The 18658-nt window shown below is 42.7% G+C and overlaps 1 protein-coding gene across 1 annotated transcript in view; it reads left to right on the top strand.

Moving 5' to 3' along the window:
- PDXK (pyridoxal kinase) overlaps nucleotides 1-16092 on the top strand; it is a 45526-nt gene extending 29434 nt beyond the window's left edge. The window contains exons 5-11 of the mRNA XM_032101009.1: nucleotides 38-84; nucleotides 952-1037; nucleotides 1818-1863; nucleotides 4292-4403; nucleotides 5420-5556; nucleotides 6112-6178; nucleotides 6928-16092. Coding sequence (XP_031956900.1) covers nucleotides 38-84; nucleotides 952-1037; nucleotides 1818-1863; nucleotides 4292-4403; nucleotides 5420-5556; nucleotides 6112-6178; nucleotides 6928-7040 — 608 coding nt within the window. The 3' untranslated portion in view covers nucleotides 7041-16092. The remainder of the gene's footprint in view (nucleotides 1-37; nucleotides 85-951; nucleotides 1038-1817; nucleotides 1864-4291; nucleotides 4404-5419; nucleotides 5557-6111; nucleotides 6179-6927) is intronic.
- The last annotated feature ends 2566 nt before the right edge of the window (nucleotides 16093-18658 follow it).

The raw sequence follows: 18658 nt of genomic DNA, 5'->3' as shown, positions 1-18658 counted from the left end.
GTACCCTATTTCTAAACCTAAATTTTTTCTTTTACAGTGTGTGATCCAGTGATGGGTGACAAGTGGAATGGAGAAGGCTCTATGGTTAGTACTCCTCTGTTTGGATTCTCTGTGTAGTGAATGTTTGTTACATAAAGATGTATAAAGATTTATTAGTTGTTAAACCACAAAACTAAGGTACTTTACCTAAGTGTGGCTTTAGATCCCACATCAAGTAAATTTGTACTTAATTTTCTTGTATTTGAATGAGCTTGGTATCAGGAAAGAATGACGACTGCACAGCCTTGGGATTATTTCTCTCCTGAGACAACAGAGGGAATACAGACCCTGTCCACAGGAAAATATCCCCCTGCTCCCCATCCTTGTCTCACTGGAGTCCTCTCTGTCAAGAGCTGTGTTTTGGCTGGTAGCCTGGCTGCCATTGTCAGTCATCCTGGGAATTGACACAGCCCTGGAACCTAAATGAAGATGGCTTATTTCATGTGGGATCTGACAGCTGTTGGGCACTGGTCTGTGGTCAGTGGCAGACAGGTTCTGTGTACCAATATCAGGCTGCACTCTGACAAAAAACCATTTTTGATGAAAAATTTTTGAACAAAATAGTTTGGTTTGGAGGTAAGGACATGAGTGAGTTGGGACGCTGTGTTTCTTCATGCTGCTGTGTCACCTTGGTGAGAGAGAACTTGAAAGTTCTTCACCCAGGCATCACTTCCTTTTAATGCTGCCAGTTTAGGTCCATCTGCTTAGAAATGGTGCTTCCCATCACCTCCAGGGAAGAAAGGGCTGTTGGTTACAGTGTCCCCAGCTGGGGGATGCTCTGGCACTGCAGTTGCAGAGCTTGGAGCTGTCAGGTCACTCGGTGGCAGCAGGGGTGGTGGATGAGGGAAGGAGAGTTGCAGTCCCACATCTCAGATGCTGCTGACAACTTTTGACACTGTTTTTTCTCCCCAGTATGTGCCCAAGGATCTCCTGCCAGTCTACAGGGACAAAGTTGTACCTGTTGCAGATATAATCACTCCTAACCAGTTTGAAGCTGAGTAAGTGCTTATTTTCTTTTATAACCAAATAAACTTGGGGAAAAAAGCAGGAAAGACTGATACCTCTTAATTTTATTTGTCTCAATATAGTGCCTTATGTATGTATGTGTCAGGTTTTGGGTTTTAGCTGTTAGTTTCAAGTGGTGTTTTTCAGATAACCTCAACTGCTGCATGTTGAAACCAATAAAAAACCCAGGAGTTATGTGAGGAAAAGATTCTTGTTGTTTTCTCCAGTCTCTCATTTTCATGATTATTTCTTGTTATCACCAGAGGCCTGTTTCTAGGACAGGTTAAAAAAATACCTCCCCCATCCTTACCCATGACTATGAAGATTTTTATTATGTGCCAGAATGTCAGAACTGAAATAGTTTGGTTCAACCCCGCCCAAAATTAGATTCAGAAATACCTCCATGGCAACATCTCATAGGAGCTACAAATTCAAATGTCTCCTGCCTGTCCTGGCTACCCAGCTGTGACTGGTCACGAGATAATCTGTGGTGATGCAGCACAGGCTGTCCTCCTTAAGGGGAGGGAGCAGCTACATGGGAGAGGGTGGGAAGACCCTTCCTTGTGAGGGAATTTTTGTGATGTAGGGATCTCTGCAGGAGGCAGGGTAGGACTGCTGTGAGCAGCACTGTGTGTCTGTGCACGTAGCCTTTACCGTGGAGCTACAGATGGCTTAGGCCTGTTTGGTGCAGTCCAAGCTTTCCTCCTTTGAAAGGGCAATCAGTCACTGCCTGAAGAACTTGTGCTCTTTTAAGGTTTCTGTTTCATTCTCAGGTTACTCACGGGCAGGAAGATTTACACGGAAAAAGATGCACTGGAGGTAAGTAGGCAAAGGGTGGGATGTGTGAGGTCTCTTTCTGCATTCCTGCCTGCAGTGCTGCACTTTGCAGTTTGTCTTTAACCTTGGAGTCACTTTGGCCTCTGTCCTTTCCATATGTTTATCATTAAAGCTCCTACACTCCAGGCACAAAACATTTCCTGGTTTAGTGTCACACTTCAAAAGAAACTTCCCAAAAGAGCTCCAGATAAAGGGATTACAGTGATTATGAGTACATCTCTCTGAGCTTGCTTTCTGCAGTGAAGGAGGAGTGGCAGCAGCACACATGGCAAATACCCAGACACTGCCAGCAGCTCTGTTATTACTATATTACTTGGTTGGGGTGAAAACCCAGGGGACCATGGGCATTAGGAACCTGTTTGAGGCTCTGCTGTCCACACTCAGCAATGCTGAGTGTGAGGACAGCTTTTCCTCATTCTTGCAGATAAATCCCAAGCATTGACAGCTGCTGTCATTACCATGTGGAGATGATAGATGGCCTGCAAATATATTGCATCAAGGTGTAAAGGTTTGCTCTTTCACACAAAGTGAAGAAAATAAAAAGCTGTGGGAGGACAAAATAGAAATACAATTTCATTGATGTCTTGAGAAGGGCTGAGCTCTTTGTTTTGTTGACTAGTCAAGTGCTTTCAGAACGGACTGATGTTATTCCCTCCAGTTTGGTTTTGAACTTCAAAAGAACACAAAATCTTTAAACAAACAGCAGCTGCAGTGGCACCCTGGAGAGTAGCTGGGGGTCTGTCACCCCAAATGTTTGTTGTTTTTTTTGCTGTAGCAACGTCAGACAACATGGATTTGGTCACCATCACTTCACAGCAGGAAGCAGCTACAGAGATCTCATCTATCTGAATTTCCACTGCCCCAGTTTTATGTTACCCCACTGTGCTGGGTGAGGGTGATGAGCTGTGCTTCATGCCACTGGCTGCTAGCTGCAACTCAGTTCTTCTGTTCTCATCCTCACCAATGGAACCAGAGTCTTGAGGAGAGCATCATTAGCTGAGCAGCCATTAGTTTTAGATTTGCGTATTTCAGCTGTGAACATGAGTTGCATGTGCTAAAGAGTTTTGCCAATTAAGTCTTCTGACTGATTCATGCCACAGCTCTGATTTGTGATGGGCTTTAAAAAAAATCTCTCCCAAAGAGAGAGAATTATATTTAGAAATGGAAACATTTTTAAAGCGGTTGTTTGCAGGATATTATATTTTAATCTCTGTCTTTCCAGCTGCATGTCATATATGGGTCTAGTAATAATCCATGCTGGAATTTGTCCCCTTTGGAGGTGGTAGGAATTCTGGCATTGATTTCCATGGTTTCATGCTTGCTTTCCTTTTTTTTAAGAAGACTTGTGATGACAGTAGTGTCTTCTAACATAAAATTAAGTATGATGTAATATTAATGTAGAAGGGACTAAGTCCTAAAACTAGAAATAGTGGAGATTAGGATCCTGGTGAATTGTGACTGAGAAATGAAATTTAGTTTAATATTACTGCACAGATTGATTGTGTCAGTGTATGCTGGTGGATTTACTGCTTCTTTAAAACCCAGCTGATGCCTGTGCAAAGAGGTCTGACAGCTGAAGAAACTTGGAGGCTTAGACAAGAAAGAAAAGCAATAAAGTATTAAAAAATAGCAGAAATAAATCCTTATCCTTCAGCTGCTCATGAGTCACAGCTAGCCTGAGAGGATTTTTAGTTAAACTCTTCTGGGAGAATTAATATTTTATCCATGTTTTATACTAAACTCATTACTGAAGTCATTCTTTTTTCTGTGAAATCAAAATCACTTGTGTCTGTAGCAACCAATTATGATGTCAGAAGTAGAGTATTAATGAGTTTAAGTGAGGAACAGACAGAGTGGAAATATATCTGCAAAGGTATATAATTTACAGCTGTAGTTTGGGGGTTGAAACAGAATGAGAAGATTGAGACAGACACACTTGTGCCTCTGATTTAGGTTTTTTAATTTTTGCTAACTCTAAAAGTAGTAGCTAAATAAGATTTCATGACCTGGAATTCTTAGCTTTCTAGCAAATGCTTCAAGATGCCAGCTCAGGTGCATGTATCTGTATATTCATTCTCTTATTCTTTTGATAATATGTTCTGAAAACATGGTTCAGGCAAAAATTCTGATCACAGCTGAAACAGAGCATTCTTTCCAGAGGAGCATCCAAAGATAACACAGAGATGCTTGTATATTTTAACAAGTGTGTACATTTAGATGTGGATGTTTTCCTTCCCCTTTTTCAAAGTAATGGCCCTAATTCAAGTGGATTATTTGAGTAGAAACTGGTTTTTTCTCTTTACAAAAGATGCCAAAATAAGGTGCTTGTTAAAAACCCTCAGTACTATGAATGAAAGTGTAACCAACACATACTGCAGTCACTGATTCCTGCCTTTTTGCATGTTGAAAGGTAATGGATATGCTCCATGCCATGGGACCAGAGACTGTGGTGATCACAAGCTCAGATCTACAGGCACCTCTAGGAAATGACTACTTGATTGCTCTGGGAAGCCACAGAAAAAGTAAGTCAAGAGCTCCTTCCTTACCTGTGCTCTCTTTTAACCTGTCTGTGCTTGCTGTTACTCCTTGAAGGAATAGTTTCATCAGGCCCATCTGTAGTGCATGGAAGGAGCTCAGATCCCCAAGTGAAGACCTCCTACAGTAATATCAGGGAGTAGTAAGACTGGGACTGCTCCATGAGGAAAGACAAGAGCTGAGAGTGATTGTAGCACAGGCAGGACTCTGTCTCTACCCATGGGGCACAGACCCACAGGACCTGAATAAGGTGAGCAGGACGGGGGGGTGGTGGCAGACAGGTCTGTTTGACAGTCCAGAGTAAGAGAGACAAGCCAGGTCTGAGATTAATCTGGAAAATCCAATCAGTAAGTCAGGACAGCACGGCTGTACACAGGAGTATTTGCAGCATAGCTCAGGCAAAGCTGCTTGTGCCCAGGCCTGAGCTTCCATGCAGCTCCTGGGCAGAGGAGGGGGATGTCCTAGGTGACGTTTATTGGGACTCTTACAGCCCCTAGTAGTGACCCTGGCAGTAAGGATATAAAACAGGAACTTGGAATGTTTGAATGCTTTTCTGAAAAGTCACACTGTCCTGTTAGCAGATTGTCCCTCCCTTGATAGGTTATAAAATACCCTTGATATGTTATGAAATACCCTTCTGCTTCTTCTCTATACCCCCTTCTGTAGTCTCACCAAGATTCATTGTGTGTTCACTGTTTTCACCTGAGAATGGCACGGTTATGAGGGATGTAAAATGAAGGTGGTAGCTCCTTCCTCCCCCTTAAATGAAGTATGTACAGTATAGAAGTTGTAAATGCTATCCCAAGCTGGCCATGTTTTGGAAGGCTGTGCCTTTTAAAAGAGCTGGTACAAAGTTTACAATATTCTTTATTGGCTTTCCATTCCAAACAGCAAAGGAATTCAAATCTGACGATGACATTTAAAACGATTTCTTTTTAAATTCTAGTGATTGCTGTTGTATTAGTTGCTGGGTCTGTCACTTAACTGTGTGTCTGTGTTGCAGCTAAAGCAGATGGTACCAGGATAACACAAAGAATTCGAGTGGAGTCTCCTAAAGTGGATGCTGTCTTTGTTGGAACAGGAGACTTGTTCGCTGCTATGCTTCTGGCATGGACACACAAGCACCCCAACAATTTGAAGGTGTGGGAGAAGTTACTCATTTCTCTGCAAGTTTGGACCTTGTTTCTCTTGAGTTTTTTTAAAAACTTCTAATCTGTGACATTATTTAAAGACTGTCTTCTGTTTTGGCTTTTTTTTCCTCACCTCAGAGAAAAAGCCACAGACTTTCCCTTTTGCCAAAAGGGACATTAAACTGTCGTATTTCAATTAGATTGATTTTGTAATTTTGCCAAATAAGATGTTCTTCTCTCTAGAGAGACAGACTGCATGCATGTTTCTAATTATGGTTTTTATCGTCACTTCATAATGAGCTTCGAAAATAATTTCTCAGATCTATTTTTCTGCTCCTTTCCCTTAAGGACGTAGGTATATGGTTTCTAATACCTGTTTTGGGAGAATTAAGTGAAAATTTACTTTTTCCAAACTCTGCATTACATAGTTGTCATCCTGTTTGTTTTGTCAGTCATGTTTTCCTCTTCATAGCAGTGTTTTTGAAATAATATTTATTAATATTAAGTACTATTGAAGTAGGCAGCTGAAGTTTTACTAAAACCTGAATATGTTGTGTTGATGCAGGTGGCATGTGAAAAGACTGTGTCAGCCATGCAGCACGTTCTGCAAAGGACCATTAAGAGTGCAAAAGGTAAATTCATCCAGACCTTGCTCCTGTTTTCTGCCTGGACTGGCATCAGAAGAAATATTCAAGGAGCTTTCTGGGTTTCCTGACTAAAAGCAGCCCCTCAGTGCAGAAACAGGCAGAGGATTTACAGAATGAGAGCTTGGTAGTTTTGTCTGCTTGTTCCTACTGTGTCCTCCAAGCCGATTTTTGACAAGAGCCGACTGCAGATGTCACTGTTTAGCTTGTGGTGGATGACAGTCGTGCTGACTGTGCCTGACTCAGCTCTGCAAAACCAGCAGAACTTGAGAAAATGCTGAGTTTGGTGTGCCACAGAGCTCCTGCTTCAGTGTAGCTCACTCACTGTCCCTCTGAGTGTGTATTTAGCACTGAGAGGGGTTTATCAACTAATAGTAGTTTCTTTGCTGTGTTGGCCATGTGGGGAGTGATTTTTTTTTTTTTTTTTTTTTTTTGCTTCTCTTCTGTTGGAGTTCCCCTGTCTTTCAGTTCTTGAGGAAATCTGTGGGTTCTCTAAGCTGTGTGACTTCCTAATTAACAGCAGAAACTTATTTCTTTCCTGGAGAGAGGTGTGGAACAGTGGTGATAAGAAATCACAGTGCTGACCTGGATTTTCCATTTTGGAAACCTTTAGCAGGGAGTAGTAAGGGAGACTGGGGAAGGGAGGAAGGTAGAAAAAATCGTGGGGTAACAGAACAATGTAACTTGTTTCTTTTTGTACTGCTGTTTTTAATGACATTGTGATGTCATCTTTTTAGTGCAAGCTGGAGAAGGAAACAAACCAAACTCAGCCCAGCTGGAACTGAGAATGGTCCAAAGCAAAAAGGACATAGAAAACCCAGAGATCATAGTGAAAGCCACCGTGTTATAAAGGCTCCATGTCTCCAATAACGCACAATGTATTGATGTCCTCATTTCTTTCCTGTAAATTGTAATATTTGCCTTAGATCTGTGACAGAAACCTGACTTTCATGAAATAGTGCCCAGCATAGGCAGATATCCACTCTCAAACATATGTGCTGGCCTTGCTCAGTTTTAAAAACAGAACAGTTAGTGTGCATTGAAGCATACTCCCAGGTATCCCAATGTCTGTCAGATTCACTTACTCTGTGTGACTACCCAGGGCAAGAGAGCAATGTTCCTGCCTTGCCAAAGACTGTAGATGTGAATTTGCTAATGGAATGCTTGACTGACTGGAAAATGTATTTCAAGATGGCATCTAGTGCCAATGGAGCTGGCTCCATGCTCCCTTTTCCTGGAGGTACCTGGTTACCTACTGTGGTATTCAGTATCTCGGCTGCTATGAAACTAAGCAGGGTTAAATCTACACACACAGTTCTGGTTGTGTGTAGGAGTACTTTGAAGATGTTTGGCATGTTCAGTACTCTGAAGTGACCTTGAGGTGTCATTCATGCTACTGATCTCTGCTCCTGTTTCTTGTCCATGAACAGCTGCACAGTTTCAGTTGTCACAGGTTCTGGCTGCTTATTTCTCATGTCCGTGGGTGCCCACATGATTTTCCTGCTCCAGAAACGTTTTCGTTAACAAGATCATGCCTGGTAGCACTGGTTAGAAGTGTGTAGTTCTACCTCCGAGGCCAGGTTTGATTCTCTGTTTATAACTAAGGGCAAAAGAGAAAGCAGCTTGTACCCTGGAAGTTGGCTGCCTTGGTTTGTTCATCGTGGGTGGATGCACTTACAAACTACATGGGCACTTCCACTTAACATTAGTAAGCACTGCTGGCAGGCTTAGCAATGAAGCAATATGGGAAAAGTAGTATTTTTTGTTTAGTAAGGTCTGGTAAGTTACATGTGTTTACCAAATGCAGTGAAACAGAAAAATTAACTTGTTCATAATGTCTCTGCAAGCAACACCAATAGAGATTACAGAAATGCATTACTATTACTATTATTATTAATAATACATCTTGATATCAAGATTCTGCTTGATAAGGCTTCAAAATGGGATTTTTAGTCATTTCAGTGTCCTATGGATCACAGCCACATACTGAAGCAGCAGGGCACGTCTGCTGACAGGTATTGGCCAGTCACATTTCCCTAGGATTTCTGTATGGGATCCATGTTCATGCTTGTCCCAAGATGAGGTCTAGTGTGATGTTACATCCAAATTGAGTTGATGAGCTTTACTTGTCTCAGACTACATAAGGGGATGGAAATTGCATTTCTAATAGACTTCCTCTCCTGCATTTGGCATCAAAAGTGAAAAAAACCCCAACATTACTTGAGAATTTAAGGGAAAAAAAATCAGCAGGAATTTATCTACAAAATGTGATTCTGCCATCACAGTTTTTAGTAACCACTGTCATGAAATGACTTTCTAGCAATAATAATTTTGGTGTTGTGAACAGTTGCTAAAACTAGCAGTCAGTAACAGAGATATGAGCTCATGGCTCATACCCAACATGTAAAAAGTTGTGAACTACCTTGACAGTGTGTACAAGTATCTGATGGGAAGCAGTGAAGAGGGAACCAGGCTTTTCTCAGTGGTGTCCAGGGAAGTGATAAATGGGCAGTGGCACAAATTGAAATACAGGAAAATCCATTTAAACATTAAAAAAATAAAATTCACTGTGAAGGTGATCAAACACTGGTACAGGTTGCCCAGAGAGGTTGTGGAGTCTCCATCCTTGGAGATACTCAAAATGCTGACTGAACATGGCCATGAGCAGTCTGCTGTTCTTGGCCCTGCTTGCTCAGGGGTTGGACCAGAGATCTTCAGAGGTCCCTTCCAACCTCAGCCATTCCATGATTCTCTGAGCACATCGAACTGCCTTTCTTTGCAGCCCTGGATTTTTAAATTGGTGTGCAGGTATTTTGTACTCCCTGAAACACAAACTTCCAGATGGGCTGGAAAATACTCATATTAATATTTTTCCCCCTTTTTGGATAAGCTGCTGTTTGCTTGGGCAGCTGTGCCAGGAAGACAATTACCTCTTTTGCGATAATTGCTTTCAGCAAAGATATTTAAATACTGTAGTTGGTGATGCATTTCAACAGTTGAACACGAAAAGGATTTTCACTGTTTCTAACATTGATTAACCAAGTGCTGCATGCCATATTCCAAACATAACTACGAGTTTATTAATCTTTTACAATTAGACTGTTTCATGTGGAAGTGTATAATCCCTACCATCCTCTTAGGAAGAAGGGATCAACACCCTGAACTTCCCTGCCTGTACAGACAATGGTCAGTGCCCTTTTAGTAAATGTGGGACAGCACAATTTTATTTTGCCATTAGAATAGACAGACTTCACAAGAGGATTGAGAGAAAGGCAAGGGATGTCTTCTCTGAAATAAAGAAGTTTGGAATTTGGGAAACTTGGAGCTACCTTGCAAACAAGGTTTTCATTGTCAACCATAATGAGCCATGATCTTGACATAAAAGACAAAGCGCTATGTTTGTTGGAGCAGTTTATACCTGTCAGGTGTAGTCTTTTCCCACTTCTTCAAAGAATGGATCAGTTCAGTAATTAATGTGTTCCTTAGAGTCTGTGACATATCCATGTTAAAACAAAAACAAAGCATATTCATACTAATGTGCTCAATTTGCAAAAGTTCCTATTCCACAGTAGCTGGATCCTGTAGCAATGGGCTGCTGGCTTCATCTGCTTGAGTCCCTGAGGGCTGCTCATGTGATAACTGCTTTAAACTCCCACTGACCTGATCAAAATTAGGTCAGGTTTATGTCTTCAGTGAAGAATTGGGCTTAACATCTCTTGCAAGGAACAAACATCAGAAAGTATCTGTAAATATATTCTGTAGCTAATGTTTTGTAGCCACAGCAGGCTAACAGGTATTTTTGAATGTCAAAGTACACATTTTTATTTGTTTAGAGTTACACAAAGCTCATGTGCAGAACAAAATTCAAAGACTCAGCACAGTCCTGTTTAATATTTCATTCCCTCCTTTCCTCCTGCATATAATACCTGTATCTTTTTCTGAGTTCGTGCTGTCTGTCTGGTGCAGCTGGAAAGTGTCTCAGTGCCAGACAGTGCCCACTATTTATATAGGGGCTGAGAGGAGACTGACCAGCATTGTCTGATTCACTTGCAAACCTATAGTTAAAGATAAAAGGTTAGTCTAAACTAGCTTAGATCCTAACTCAGTACAGGAGAACAAGCACTTTAGCCCAGAGAGTGGAGTCTGTAATAATGGATAACCTTCCGTGGCCGTCCTGAGAGCATGAAAGGTGTAACCCAGCAGTCCAGCACTCACCAGCTGGGGACTGGTGGCTTCACTGCCACGTGTGTGAGGTCAGAAGCACACGAGGCTTCTCATGCTGCAGCACATGGAAGCATGGGGGAGGTGAATGCTTTGTGTTTGTGTCGGATCCCTTTTTCCTGGAGTGATTTGCAGTGCCTGTGGCCACTGCTCAAGTCCACCCACTCGTTTGCAGAGCCACCTATGCAGGAGAGACCAAAAGTTGTTTATGAACCATCTACTCTGGACCTGGATTTAGTCTCTATGTGCTGAGAATTGAGACGTGCATAAAGACATTGAGCTAAAATCAGTGCTAGCCACACTCAATAGAAACACTTCAGAAAGCTGCAGTATGAATTGTTAATGTTTGTGTACTGATTTTTATCTCAAGTGGGGAGAAATCTATAATCCATGTGTTATACAAAAGAATTGGAGGACCAAGGTTTCCAGCTACTCATACTGCCTTTTGAGTATCTTAACTGTGTCTTGATTGGATGGTGTTAATTTGTTGTCTGTTGTGGTGATTGTATTGATTAATTTTATTTTAAAATATGTAGCAAGGAAGATTGTAATAAAAGCATCTACATTTAATATACTGTGCACACACAAATTGTTAGATCCTATTTTTAAACATGTTAAACATTTCAGAATTAAACAGCACAAGAATGGTTTGGTAGTCCTGCTGAATAAAATGGATGTAATTAAATTTTTTTCCTTAGTTATGTCCTAGGATAGAGAGAGGGTAGTTAATGGAAGAGAGCACATTTGTGCCCTGTTATCATCTTACTGTAAGGTATGGATGTGGAAGTGAGAAACATCCTTGTTGTCTTATTTTTCTTTAAGACGTTTCATGGGAAGAAGATTGCTGGCATTCTGCACCACTCCCTTGCATTCCTCTTACTTGTATGTGTAGGACCTTATTGTGTTGTGCTCTTTTTTCCTGCAAACAGGGTGAGAAGAGGGGCTTGAAATAAGAACCATAACTCATTTTGAGATCTCTTTCTTGTGCAGCATTTAACTGCACTCCACTAAATTTTTACCTCACTGTGTAGGGTGGAGCATACAGGACTGTAGAGTGGGAAAGAAATGTTCCTCATGTGGGAACAAGAGCTTCTGTCAGCACTCAGCAGTGTCCCTGCCAGGGTGGTGGCTTGCAGGAGGAGGAGAGCAGGGATCCAGGTTGAGGAGAGCAGAAAGTGCTGTGTCATTACACTTATGTCCACTGGAGAAGTTTCGTTTATATTTATACTGAAGAAAACCACCTCTCCTGAGTAAAGGTCCTTGCCCAGTTAAAGAGTGCTTTAAAAAGCTGGGATGTGTTGCAAAGTTTGGTCACTCTGGGACTAAAATGTTTCTTTATAAAAGGAAACTCGACCCCTTCCTTTACATCCCCTTGCAGCCGTACTGGCTTACTGACTGTAGTCATTCCATTCCTGTTAGAATCCCAGGATTAGATACCCAGAGAGCTGTTCTTCCTGAAAGCACATATTCTTCCTGGTAAGTGAGAGCCTGCCTAGCAGTTCTGTAGCTTTCTGAAACATGTCCATTAAAGACATTTGTCAGCCATGGAAACAAAGCTTAGAGATGTTCAGTCACAGCCCAAAAATAGCTCTTTCAAATAAATGAAAACTCTTGAAAGTGCATTATTTTCAATAAATGAGTAAACCAGCGAGTTTATAGATGCATGCAGGAGCAGATTTCAGGTAAATCCCCGAGGTTCAATCAGTCACTGGAGGAGTGTGCCCTGAGCACACTGCTGCTGTCAGGGCACTGCTTCAGGAGAGACCCAGCTACTTCTCACCATTTCCCAGAAGAGAGGAATGTGGTGTGGCATTCAGCAGCCAAGGAAAACTCCCATCTCCTTCACCAGGGAGCCAGTGCCAGGTGACAGCCCCAGTGCCACCAGATTGGTGCTTTTGCTGCTCTGGCCAGCAGTGGACATCGAGGCAGATGGGACGCTCCTAAATGTGCACATCTTCCTGGCTCAGTGCCTCCACAGTGCAAATAATGGTAATAAATCCTCAATTTTCAGAGCAGTGGATAGGGCAGCACATTATTCAGAGAGAGAAAACCAGCAATATGAGAAGGCTGTGCCATATGTTACCACTGAAATCACACCTATTGCCCTCGTGGTTGCATTGCTGTTTAGAAAAAAATCTGTGTGTAGAAGAGTGTGATTTATGTACTCTTGTGTGTGTGTGTGTGTATGTTGAAGCTTTATTTGCAATGTGGTAGGGGTGGGAAACAGAATTTGGGGGGCTGGCTGAGTAGGCCTTCAGGATGTGAGCAGAAGGTCTTAAAGAATTATATTTTTATAGATTGTGCTGAAGCTTTGGGTCCCAGCCACACATAGCCTTTTCTTCCAGAGAACTGGTTTGGAAAGAGAGTCAGGTGGCTGTAATATAGTAGGGATAGTACAACCCCACCAGCCCTGGACAAACTGAATAACTTAATAAAAGATGCCTTTTTAAGTAATATTTTTTTAGTGCTGAATTGTTAAACAAAGAAATATTTATGAGCAAACTTTCTATGTACTTAAAAGTTTGTGTGGTGCTTTGTACTGACTAGGTGGACCTGTTATATGTTTACACATCTTAAATGATTGTCCTTGAGGTGTGTGTAGTAATTCAATGACTTCTATGCCAGAAAAACAATGAAGTTCTGTGTAATAGCAAATGATTTAATTTCTGATGAAACTGTAGGCTTTCTAGTGTTTGTGTATTTTTCTGGTTGGCCATTACAAGTTGTATCCTTCCTGCAGTAAGGCTTGTACGCTTGATTGTAGAGAGAGGCAATAGGATGGTAGATAACCATTGTTTAAAAAGAAAACCCTAAATATTGCTACCTTATCCATTTTAAAATCAGGTAAGGTTTGTGGCATAAGCCTGAAATTTTGCATTGGAATCAAGTTTCAAATACATATAGGGTAGGTTAAAAGTTGGGGATGGGTTTGTTTGTTTAATTAAATAAGACTGGGAGGTCTTAAAAGTGCTTAATAGCAATATATACATGGACAAGCCAAGAGATGGAACAAAAATGGCTTGTTCCCATTGTATGAACCTGACCAATTAATTCATAGCTTGTGCTAAACCTGTGCACAGACAGGTGAATAGACAAATGGGAGAAAGTAAAGATTTTTTTCCTTATAGTTTGTCAGCTGTAATAGCGTGAGGAATTTTAGCTGTTTGTTCTGAATTCAAATTCATAAATACCTTCCAGAAGAGCTGAGTTACCAATAAAGTCCCATTCAGTCAAAAGGCAAAGCTGTTGACAGGGTTCAAAACCAGAGCAGGATTTTTTCATCTTGCCAAACATACTGAGTCTTTGTTTCCTATGGCTGGGAGACCAGGGCTAAAGCCCAACTGTCAAGATATATTAATTTTTTTTAGTTGAACTTTGGGGTCTGTCTAAAAAGTGCAGGGGTCTGCAGCATAAAGGAGTTTTTGGAGCATGGTCCTATGATAAATGTCATCACCTACTGCAGCAGTTGGTGATTTGGCAAAACTGAGCATCACTTGTTACATCCCTTTTAGTAAACGTGGCAGCATCCTCAGCCCTCTTGTGAATAAATCACCACTGCAAAAAGCAGAGGAGAATTTATCACGAGTTTTTCTCCCGAGAGTTCCTGATTTCTGGATGTGTTAAAAGAGAAGCACTTCTGCTTTGCTAAGTTAGCAGGAGAGATGTCACCGAGATGAATAATGTATGAGGAGGGAGGCTGTGGCAGGGAACAGCAGTGCTGGGGATATGTTGTGCCTGGCTTTTCCTCCCCTGGGAATCTGTGGGTGCAGTGTCCTCGTGGTGGTGGCAGAATGACTGTTTTGCCTGCATCCTCCCGTGGGGGAAATGTGGAGGAGTTACTCTGAGCAAGTGGGAGCTGAGGTCGGTGTGGAGCTGTTGGGTTTGTTTGGCAGTGCTGTACCAAGGCAGTGGTTCAGCACAGCTCTGTGTGCCCCCAAAAGCCCGTGGTGTACAGCTGCCTGCTTGCCTGGCCGTGGTGTAATGCCCGTAGATTTCTTCTGCAGGCCATGGAGAACCAAGAGACTCTGGAAGTGCATTATTCAGATGATTCAGGCTTGGCTTTTGTGCTTTTGGAAAGAAAGGTAGAGAATTATTGGCTGCTGTGGTAGATACAACTCATCCATCCCAGCTACACCGTAAAAGTGTGCCCTACCCTTCCTCTCCCATCATCTCTGCTGGCTCTGATTTGCCTGTCCCCATAACAAGGGACATGAAGGAGCTAAAATCAATGGGGAATTTATGCAGTCAAAACCACTGAAGTTCTAATCTGCTTTAGTTCTCTTAACCTCCTCATCCTGGGAACAGAAAAGTGCTTGTGCTGCTGCCAGGGAGGGTCTGGGACAATGCAGCTGCTCAAAATGGGGGAGAGTGGAGTTGCCTCTTTCCCTGGCACTGAGATGCTGCATGAGCAGGACCTAATTGCAGAGCTGCACTGTTAATGGTAAAGAAAAGAAATCTTTGTGAGTGAAGTGCTTGAAAGAAGAGCTGGAGATTCAGTAAGTCAGAGTTTGGTGTTCTCAATCCACTCCATCCCCTGTGTTGCAAAAATATTATAGCACTAAAAAAGTTGGTGTGGCTGTTCTTAATGATCTCTGTGATGCTTGTGCCTAGCAGAGGTGAAAATAGCATTCAATAAAGCAGTGCTCTAACTAGGGAATGTAATAGGAAGATGCAGGTGGAGAAAATGTCAAGTTTGTTTTCACAGCACTTGCATGGTGTCAAAAGTTGTCCAGGTCTGGCTCTTTTCCTTCCTGCCCCCTTTAAGAAAGGAAGGAATGACATGAATAAATCAATAAATAAATAAGGGCAGTTACCTGGGAATTTATGTGGCATTGGTATTCATTTTCATGGACAGATTGATAAATCTTTCTACACCAGAGGTCTCTGGTTCCCAAGGAGTTTTCAGAGGTGTGATAGAGCCTGTCACAGCTGGCTTGGAGCACAGTTCTTGGGACTCAGCTGTGACAGATGACATTGGGATGCCACCTGCAGGCACTCCTGTCCCGTAGTTGGTACAGCACAGGTATTCACGTGCCTGATACGTGCTAGATGTGAATCCTTGCCTTGGTAGGGAAGGAAACTTGGGCTTGTTGCTGGAGCTGCAGTGATGGGAGGAAACCCTCAAGAATTCAGCACCATCCAGTGATCCTGCCATTTGCTGTCAGTGTTAGTGCAATGTATCCGCTTTCAGTGTTGTTTTCTATCTGGGAGATGGGAGGATGGCAGCCTCCACATGCAAGTGCGTGCACTGCTTTAACATGCTTTTATCTGGCTGAATGTGAAAAACTAATCAAGGTTGTTAAAAATGGAGGGGAAGGATAGCTATGAATTTGCCTAGGACCTAAGTGAGTAGAGAAACGATGAAGTTTGTCTCTAATTCAGAAATAATTCAGTATTGACCAAATGAGTGCCGTGTCTTCAATGGGCAGTAGCACCTGGAAGAGGCCAATATTTAGGGTTTTTGCCCAAAGCACATTTAGCCCTGCTCTACTGTTTAGTGAAAACGCCCAGTGCAGATGCCACCAGAGCCTCATCTCGTGGAGTAATGCTGTAATAAAGAATGTGGTTTTCTTGTGCAAGTCTTGACCTCTTCTTATGAAAATAACACACAACTCAGTATTTTCATGGTGTATAAGTGAAATGTAATTTTTTTTTCAATAAAATACATTTCCTTTCCTAAACGTGGGTTTCTGGTTTTTTCCTTGGTGATGTTTCTCTTTCAACTCTAATGGAGCTTTGGCCTTTTGTGTCTTCTCCCTACATACGTGAGCCACAGTTCTGTGCTCTTCCTCTGAAGCCTGACCTCGCTTCCAGAAATCACATAATTCTTTTTCCTCCTGAGCTCCAGAAGGAGTTCTCTGTTCAGCCAAGCTGGCCTTCTGCTCCATGTGCTTGACTACAGTGGAATTGCCTGCTCCAGTGGTTCTAAAAGGTGGTTCTTAAAGTCTGACCTACACTTGTGGGCTCCCTAAAACCCTCAAAGGCAGATTCCAAGTGTACTCTATAAAACAGCTCCCTGCACAGCCTAAAGTTTGCTCTCCTGAAGTCCAGGGTAGCAACTCTGCTGTCCTTTTTTCTCATTACACTGAAAATTATTTACTCTGCCATTTCAAGATCACTGTGGCCAAGGCAGCCACAAACCACCACATCCCACAGAAGTCCTCTCCTATGCACAAAGAGCAAGCCTAGGAGGGCATCTTTCCAAAGTGTCTCACTGAGTGCCAGTGATAAGAAGTTGCCTCCTACAAAAATCAGGAATGTCCAAGATCTGCTCATCTTAGCAGAATGATATTCCCAGCTGGTGTCTGGGAAGTTGAAATCTTCCACAAGGATGAAGGTTACCAGTCCAGAAATTTCTCCTAAGTGCCCATAGAATAATTCATTGATGCTGGGCCACCAGTAGCACACACCCACTACAAATTCCCTTTCTTTTCCATCCTCCTCAATCCTCACTCCAAGGCTCTGAACCGCATCATCACTGACTGCAAGGGCTGTACAATCCAACCTCTCCCTTACACCACACCTGCCTCTCCTGAGCCTGTAGCCTCCATCCCAGCACTCTCAACATGGGACTCATTCCAAGTCTCACCAAAACCAACAATACTGGAGCTCTGGGAGCTGCCCAACACTTCCACTTCATCTGTTTGTTTCTCCTGTTTCTCCTACAAACAGAGCACCTGGGGAAGGGTCTGAAAAGATTAGAATATTTTCGGGGAGAGTGCTGAAGCTGCTTCCTCTTCACAGCCCTGTGAGAGTGAGGGGTTAAGCCACTCAAAGAACCACTGTTAAAGGGGTTGACAAGAAGCAGGGTTTAATATGAATTTATGAAAGTGCAACTTTTATAGAGTTCAGTGTCAAAATCAGTGTTGGATGATTTACACACATACCAGAGATGCAAAAGGGTAAGGGTGCAAAGGATATGGATACAAAAAGATAAGGGTGCAGAAGGGGTCAGCAGCTCTTAATCATCAACTAATTTAACATTTATAAAGTGACTCAATTGGATTAGCTCCAATTATAACAGTCACTTAATTATAGATTCATGATAACATTGATACCATAATCAATTCACATGGATGCACACAGGCAAAGAGATGCATACATCTGTCTTTATACAGAGATGTGTACAGAGCTCTATCCAGCCCCATCCATCTGTAGATGATGCTCAGGGCTCCATCCAGGCTGGGAGTGTTCAAGGCCAGGCTGGATGTGGCTCTGAGCAACCTGGTCTCGTGAAAGATGTCCCTGCCCATGGCAGGGGGTTGCAACTAGATGATGTTCAAGGTCCCTTCCAACCCAAACCGTTCTATGATTCTATGGTATCTATCTGTATTTATCTATATCTGTATTTATCTACATGCTCCAGGGGATGTGTGATGCAAGACACTTGGCACTCACTTGTCCCCCGAAAAAAAAGGAGTGTCCCCTGAAAAAAGGAGGTCACTGGGGCAGTCAGGTCTTTCCCTGAGTCAGCCAGGAGAGCTGAGAATCAGGAACTGGGTGGAAAACACTGCCCTTGCTGTCCCCCTTGTGACAGGTTTGAACGCTGCGGTGGTGGTGCAGAGACCAGCCAGCCAGGGGGAACAAAATGAAAGGAGGAAAAGACTTCGGAGGTGGGTGTGACTCCGGGGAGAATTTTTGGATGTAACTCATCTTCTGAACAGGGAGTTTACCTGCTACAGAAAGGTCACGTTCTGCCTTTGAGCTCTGCCTGCCCTGTTGGTGCCCCAGGAGCACTGCTGCAGATGAAGGAGCTGGAATTCTCACATTCCTGTCCCAGCCACGGAGTGTGACTGCCCCAAGTCCAGCCCTCTCCATGGAGCAGGCTGGTTATCCGCTGGTGGTTTTTTTTCCACCCTGTTTTCCTCTGGTAAATAAGCTTAGTTGCAAACACAACAGAAGATCATTGCGGGCCACATAGCCAAGGGGAATTTTAAGGGAATAATAAAAGCTACTACCACCTCCCTATCCCCTTGGCCCCCTTTAATTCCAAAGACTAGCTTGAATAATAAGCATAAAGAATGAACAGAAGGGTAATGCACAGCATTGGCAGCCTTTTGATTGGAGCTGAATTTTGAGTCAGGTCCCACAAGTGGCTTCAGGAGGGCTGGAAAGCCACGGCATTATTCATAGTGCTCATTAGCTGCCTGCTAGAACAAAGGCAATTAAATCTGCTGTCAGCAATACCTCAGCTGCAGGGAAACCGGGAAGGGATTTAACATCTCCCTTCACTGGTACTAGCATCCA

This window comes from Corvus moneduloides, chromosome 2, assembly GCF_009650955.1.
Source record: "Corvus moneduloides isolate bCorMon1 chromosome 2, bCorMon1.pri, whole genome shotgun sequence".
Taxonomy (NCBI): domain Eukaryota; kingdom Metazoa; phylum Chordata; class Aves; order Passeriformes; family Corvidae; genus Corvus; species Corvus moneduloides.
Note: the sequence above shows the minus strand (reverse complement) of the source record. Positions and strands in the feature narration are given on the sequence as shown.